The following is a 7,990-nucleotide window of genomic DNA, read 5'->3' as shown; positions in this document are numbered from 1 at the left end:
ACACGCCCAGCAACACGCTCGATAAGAATTTCCTTAACCTCAAGGATTGCGAATCTTTATTCAGTACTCTGGGCCCATAACCTGTTGTGCCCCGTAGTCACAGTGGATTCAACAAGTTTAATATTTGTATATAGAACACTTATATTTTTTGTGTAATATACATTTAACAAAAGAATGCAGTAAAACTTGCATGTTATTTTATCAGTCGCGTTGTCTTACTTTTAACTTAACTCAACTGAACTTGTATATCTTAAGGCGCTTGTGCAAACTAAACACACTATAGCCATCTATCAGCTCGCTGCAATTGTACTGCACGTATACTCCTCAACATTTACCAAAACAATCCTAGAAGCATATTCAGAGTTCAACGAACGAAATTATAATATTGCGACCTAGCAAACCTTCAATAATCTCTCGCACTTTATTTTTTTCTTCATAAGATAATCTACTCAGCGCAAAATAAAATGGTTACTGTTTCTTAATTTCCGATTTCAATTCTGCTTTAATCTTTGGCAATTCTGGGTCTTCCAAGTATGCCATTCGAATTTTTTCTTTGATCCTTTCCTTTACGTCAAGTAGCAATTCCGGGTTTATATCTAACTTATTTATGTCACTACTACTACTAAATAAAGTCGGCTCAATATTCACAATTTCTTTCATAACCAATTGTTTCTCATTCGATAACTTAATTAAACCTAATCCTAACGCTCGCAAACTGTTCCTTCCTAACAACGCGCTATGCTTCATGATTTCGTCCGCGACAACTCTCAGAATTACATTCTCAGTCATAAACAAGTCGTACTCTTACAATTCCCGTAACTCCCATGGTGTAAGTATACAAGTGAAACATTGCGCATAATGGCGGCAAGAATACACTAAGAGTCAATGAAAAATTTGCCCCAAAAGTGGCACGGAATTCAAACATAATATTGATGAGAATGTATAATATTAGGTTGGTAGGAAAATAATGTCGGTTTTATATATTATTTGACTTTGCTACTTGTTTTTGAAATAAATATTTCTTTTAATATATTCATTTCATGTACCATTTTAAAGCGCAGATTTCGCTCTATATTACTCTGCTATTGGTTTTATTTTTATTATTATTTTGTATCCATTATTATTTATAGAATTTATGATGGAAAAGAAACAATTGCGAGCGATATTCTTGTACGAGTTCAAACTAGGCCATAAAGCAGCAGAGGCGACTCGTAACATCAACAGCGCATTCGGCCAGGGAACCGCAAACGAACGTACGATGCAACGTTGGTTTCAAAAATTTCGGAATAGAGATGAGAGCCTTGAAGATGAAGAAGGTCGTGGACGTCCATCGACAATTGACAACGACGAATTAAAGGTGTTGGTCGAGGCAGATCCGCGCATAACGATTCGAGAGCTTGCTGTAAAATTAGATGTAAGTCATCCAACAGTTCTGGACCACCTCAGACAACTTGGAAAATAAAAAAAGCTCGACAAATGGGTGCCGCATGAATTGAATGAAAATTTAAAAAATCGTCGTTATGAAGTGTGCTCTGCACTTCTTTTACGCAACAACAACGATCCATTCCTCGATCACATTGTGACATGCGATGAAAAATGGATTCTATACGACAATCGGCGGCGCTTAGCACAGTGGTTGAACCATGGCGAAGCTCCACAACACTTCCCAAAGCCGAAGCTGCACCAAAGGAAGACCATGGTGACGGTTTGGTGGTCGTCAGCCGGTCTGATACACTACAACTTCCTGAATCCAGGCGAAACCATCACGGCAGAGAAGTATTGTCAAGAAATCGACGAAATGCACCGCAAACTGCAACGCCTGCGCCCGGCATTGGTCAATAGAAAAGGTCCTATTCTTCTTCACGATAATGCCCGGCCACACGTCGCACAAACGACGCTGCAGAAACTGAATAAATTAGGCTATGAAACTCTGGCTCACCCACCATACTCGCCAGACCTCTCGCCAACCGACTACCACTTTTTTAAGCACCTCGACCACTTCCTGCAAGAGAAAGTCTTCAACAACCACGGTGCTGTTGAAAGTGCCTTCCGAGAGTTTATCGATTCCAAGACGTTGGAATTCTACGTTACCGGAATAAATAAACTTGTTTCTCGTTGGAAAAAAAGGGGTTGATTGTAATGGTTATAATTTCGATTAATACACTTTACTCTGAGCTGAGATATATGCGTTTAAAGTTACAAGTTAAAAACCGACATTATTTTCTTACCAACCTAATAATAATACAACTAAATTTAAAACTTTAAAATGTGTAATATTATAACAAAATCTTAAACCTAATTGATAAAAAGTTGTAATATAAGTATCAAATAATAATGCAAATAAATAACTGTTTGCCAATAATAATGAAATACAAATGAAAAAATTGTTTTTTTTGCGATCAAACTGGCAATATTTATTGTGTAACCGTCATAACGTTTCGTTCGAGAATTCGATCCTCTTCAGCTGAAAAAGACAATATTGGCTACAAATTCTAACCAAAGATTAAGAGAGATTAGGTTACATATTCAGATTTGACTTAAATAAATATGTTAAACATATGTAACATATGAAACTTACGTGGAAGTTTGATGCAATGTTAAACATATTTATCTAACTTAAATCTGAATATGTAACCTAACCTCTTTTAATCTTTGATTAGAATTTTTAACCAATATTGTATTTTTTACCTGAAGAAAAGTGGATTCTCGATCGAAACGTTGTGCCAATTACACTATAAAATTTGCTAGTTTGGTTGAAAAAACAATTTGTTTATTTGTATAAAAAATAATAATGAATAATTACGTACGTTACGTAACAGATACGTGTTTTGTGATGCACAAATAACTAATTGTCAGCATGGGGGACAAATATACTATACTATCTTTCATGATACAAAGATGTTTTTCACATGTAATCTAAACATCATAGTTAATTATAATTACTACCTAATTGTACGCTAATAAGAGAAAAAGAGTAAGGAGGGATGGTAATTATGCATTTTAGGGGAGTCAGCTCTGATGACCTTGACCTTAACATATATTGTCAACAGTACCCTCCTGAGTGACCTTCAAAAGGTTTTAGCCGTCGCTTGTTGTTCATTAAAAAGTTATTAACAAAAATTAAACCTAACATTAACTCGATTAAAGCAGAAAATAATTTGTATACACCTGTTTTGTGTTTTGGTTAAAATAAAGAATACTTTGTATTTATAAATAAACTATTCTATATATTAATAATTCACTGCTTTAAATAAATTTTGTTCGTTCATATTCAAAATAACTACTATATTTTCGAAACTTATGTCTCCTTATGTGTATAATTACCGGTTATATTTTCTGAAATTGGAGCCCCGGACATATACGCTCGGTTTTCAGCCTGCTTCGCGGGAGGGCGGGGAGGGAGGGGCTTCGCCCCTCCCCCCGCCGGGATCCGTGCCGTGTACCAAGTGATCAAAATCTGTGTGTTTGTTACACTGGCTCCGGCGGGGGGGGGGCGAAGCCCCTGCGTCCCGTCCTCCCGCGAAGCGGGCTGAAAACGATGCCAATACCATCCCACACGGCCCCCATGTCATTCGTTCCTAGTCCCCCTGCAGTTCGTTTCTATTTTTTTCGGCGAGAGTGTAGGTGGACGGGCTTTGCCCTGCATTACCCGCCCCACGCAAAGATTATCGAGTCATTGGTACAATTCTACAGTCGAAAACGCATGCGAATTCTATTCTATATATTAACGATTCACTGCTTTAAATGACACCTAACCCAACCCATCCCCTGTTTTTTATTTTGCAAAGTACATGCGTGGATACAGTGTGTTCCGCTCCGCTTCGGGGGGCGCCACTTCCAAAAAATCTAATCTAACCCAACCTATTCCCTGTTTTTATATTGTGCTACGTTTCGTGTAGTTGTCCGTGAGTACCGGAGTCGTTAACTTCTATGCACTATGTTATTCCACGAGTTTCTTCATTTAACATATGATTATAAAGAATTAATTGCATTTCTGGCACAGAAGAAAGTTATTCGTAATCAAATAACGTGTCCTCGGTGCAACAAACTTGTGCATTTAAATGTTGAGCAGTCGCAGTCGCTTATGATGCACTGCAGTAATATGTACTATAAAAAAGTTCGTGGCAGAAAACGAATTAGAAAAACGTGCAACTTTAAGATTAGTGCTTTAACTAATACATGGTTTGTACGAGCTGCACTGGATTTGCCAAGAATTTGTCGTTTAATTTGCTACTTCCTGCTATTAAATTCTCCACGACAATTAATTTTACAACAAGAATTATCTATTACGTCTCACACAGCAGTTGACTGGATAAATTTTTGTCGAGAAGTAGTTTTTATTTTCTACATTTATTGCTATTACACAGCTATTTATTGCATACATTATTTATATTGTATACATTGTCTTTGTTACTGTGTATTTTCATATAGCTTCTTGCACAATGGTTGTCGCATAATGAAGAGCAAATTGGTGGTTTAAATGTGATTGTTGAAATTGACGAAGCAAAATTTGGAAGACGCAAGTATCATCGTGAACGTCTTATTACGGGTCAATGGTTATTTGGAGGAATTGAACGGCATACTGGCAGATTCTTTGTTGTTCCTGTTGAACAACGTTCATCTCAAATTCTTACGCCGATTATACTTCGTCATATTGCACCGGGTACTATTATTCATAGCGACTGCTGGAAAGCATATAATGAATTAAAAGAACATTACACGCATCAAGTTGTGAATCATAGTGAACATTTCGTTGATCCTCATACAGGAGTTCATACACAAAATATAGAACGTGTATGGCGTGATATTCGACATGCAATACCCAAATTTGGAACTCGTAATTATCATTATGTACATTATTTGGCCGAGTTTGTATTCAAACGTAAATTTCAGTACTCTGAACGTATATGTACATTTTTTGAAATAATGGCACAGTTATATCCCCTCAATGAAAATAGTACACCTGCGAATGAGGAATCATAAATTAAAATATAAATTAAAATAAAATTTTCGCTTCATTACACATTATGTTGTATAAAACAGCTTTGTTCACTGTTTAATAAATTATATGTTTGTATAAATTAAATCATTTGTTTAATGAATAAAGCCTCGGACACATACGCTCGTTAATGTTAAGCGACAGTTGAGTGCTCGTTTTCATCCCGCTTCGCGGGAGCGATATCCACATAAAATAAATAACAAAACTTTGGAGTGAAAACTATTAAACTTCTTTTGTTAATAACTTTTTAATGAACAACGAGCGACGGCTAAAACCTTTTGAAGGTCACTCAGGAGGGTCACCTGTATAATATATGTCAAGGTCAAGGTCATCGGAGCTGACTCCCCTAAAATGCATAATTACCAATTATTATTTATTTCGTTTTTATTATATAATTTATATAAGTGTTTATGTTTTCTAATAGTATTGTTGTGTTTAATATCTCTGTTCATTGCTTTTAAACGTATATGTTCTGGTATGCACCAAACAGGCGATAACTTCTCGGGGAAACTTATTATATATTTTTTTATAAACTATATCCGTCAATTTATCAAATATATATGTTCCTTTATTTAACAAATTGCCATGAAATATGTTGAATTCTTTTTCCATTATCTTAGCAGCTTCTTAATATTAGTGTTATACAATTAACATAAATTAAATTTAGTTCTTTTGGTTAATGTACTATTACTAGAGATAGTTTATTTTTTAGTGACTTTTAGTTTTCTTTAGTTTTGATTCGATGATTTTAGTGCGTTTGCCTTTCTATGTTAATTGTTTGGTTTTAAGTTCTTCTTCTTTCGTTATTCGAAGTTTTGTTCAGTTTTGATATGCATACGGATCCGACGTTGTAAGCAGTCGATCAAATATAAAGTTTATCTTTATAAAGCAACGCCTTTATTTAATACCAGTAGAACCCATCTGCTAAGACTTAGAAATTTTCAGAAGGGTACATATAATTCCCTTTCGATACAAAATAAAGCCAAGAACTTTTTTCCAATGATTGTGAATTTGAAAGAGTTTTCGTTGAGCATCCTAAATTATAACGATTTCGAAATCGGTGTGCAACATAACCAGCAATATAAAATAGTGCATTTTCTTCAACACATTCTTCAGCATTCATTCGCTCCAAATCATGCAGTAAATTAATTTCTTCTTCATTAGGTTTATACGTACTTAGATTTAAAACTACAAATGTAAAAGATTTGTGCAAATTACCAAATGATTGTTATGTTGCATTTACAAGATTAATCAATGAATATCCACTTATTAATTTTTCTGGAATGCTAAATTTGCAACATGTATTGCTTGATTTAAATCTACTAATAATAAGTGCCTGTTTAAATGTACAATTGCAAAAAGTAGTAAATAAATGTAAAAAAATAATTAATAGTTTCTAAATAATGCAATACGGTATCGAGATGAAACTTGCAATTATATACATAAATTACGGAAAATGTGTCATATATTTTATACCTTCCTCATTTTCTACTTCCATGCTATTCTCTTCTCTGCTTTCTCTTCTTTCATTGATGTTAATGGGTGTGAATGTTGAATCAGATATGTCATCTTCTATCATATTTTCATTCTCAGTCATAAAATCAGAAGAATGTGTGTCTTCGATATCGAGCAGCATTGAAGAATTGGAATCCCCTTCGGTATTTGCTCGTGACGAAATAACATGTCCCGAGTGCTCTCCTAATATGTACCATTTTAAACGATTTCCCAGATAACACGCATGTCGAAATGACATCTTAAAGACGTCTTAAAACTGACGTCTTTGAGACTATATCAGAAAGATGTCCTTAAGACGTCGTGAAAGAGACGCCTTAAATTCATTATCAGAAAGATATCTTTAAGATATCTTTAAAAAAAATGTTTATGACTTTGTTAGAAAGACGTCCTTAAGACGTTTTAAGATAGACGTCTTTAAGACTTTGTCAGAAAGTCGTCCTTAAAACGTTTTAAGATAGACGTTTTTCAGACTTTGTCAGAAAGTCGTCCTTAAGACGTTTTAAGATAGACGCCTTTCAGACTTTGTCAGAAAGTCGTCCTTAAGACGTTTTAAGATAGACGTCTTTCAGACTTTGTCAGAAAGTCGTTCTTAAGACATTTTAAGATAGACGTCTTTCAGACTTTGTCAGAAAGACATCCTTAAGATGTCTTAGAAACGACTTTAAGGCTTTATTAGAAAGACGTCTTTATAACGTCTTAGAAAGTCTTAGAAGTTGCAGCAGTTTTTTTAACATTTCTGATACTGAGTGATTATCATTTTTGATATGTAAAATAAATTTTCGTTTCTTAAGATAAATAAAGAAATGTCTTTTATTTCAATAGCAAAAAAACACGTGTTTTTTTACATTTACAATGAATCGAGAGCACTCTCATCGATTCGGCTTCTTCCAATTTGTTCGTTAATATACTAATATTTAATATATTAATATATTAACGACACTACAGTGTCGGCGGCAGATCCACAGATCTATATTGCATTTGACGTCCGCGTTGGCGTTATCGACAGTGATGGTAGATTCGGGCCGCTGCCAGCACGGAATAGGAGTGGAGAGGGTATGTCACGTGAAGCTGCGTGACGCACACATCTATCGTCTCGTGTCCGTGAACGCTCGGGATCTCGGGCAACTTCGGGGCTCGGGCAGTAGAAAGAGACAGACTGATCTTCGTCTTCTGTCTCTTTCTCTCATTCAGGCTCGCTCGCGACGACGCGACCAACGCTTGTGGCTTGCGGCTCGCTGCTCGCTGATCAGCTGATATGCCGTACAATATTGAGACACACACACACCACACACACACACACACACACGCACGCACGCACGCGCGCACACACACACACACACACACACACACACACAGAGTTGAATTATATAAAGAAATAATAAAATAATAAATTATACTATATATTATTACAATACTTACACATACCCACCCATTTGACTTGTTGTTCAGTATATAACACGTAATGTAAAAGTATAA

The 7,990-nt window shown here is 35.5% G+C and overlaps 1 protein-coding gene across 1 annotated transcript; it reads left to right on the top strand.

Moving 5' to 3' along the window:
* The first annotated feature begins 475 nt into the window (after positions 1 to 475).
* On the top strand, positions 476 to 2,159 carry LOC105279357 (histone-lysine N-methyltransferase SETMAR-like). The gene is given in 2 exon segments (XM_020031643.2): positions 476 to 2,119; positions 2,121 to 2,159. Coding segments are annotated over 2 exon segments (1,023 nt in total). The 5' UTR covers positions 476 to 1,135.
* Positions 2,160 to 7,990: the final 5,831 nt, after the last annotated feature.

Source organism: Ooceraea biroi, chromosome 12 (genome assembly GCF_003672135.1).
Source record: "Ooceraea biroi isolate clonal line C1 chromosome 12, Obir_v5.4, whole genome shotgun sequence".
NCBI classification, from domain to species: Eukaryota; Metazoa; Arthropoda; class Insecta; order Hymenoptera; family Formicidae; genus Ooceraea; species Ooceraea biroi.
The sequence above is the reverse complement of the archived record's forward strand: the minus strand, read 5'-3'. Positions and strand labels throughout refer to the sequence as shown.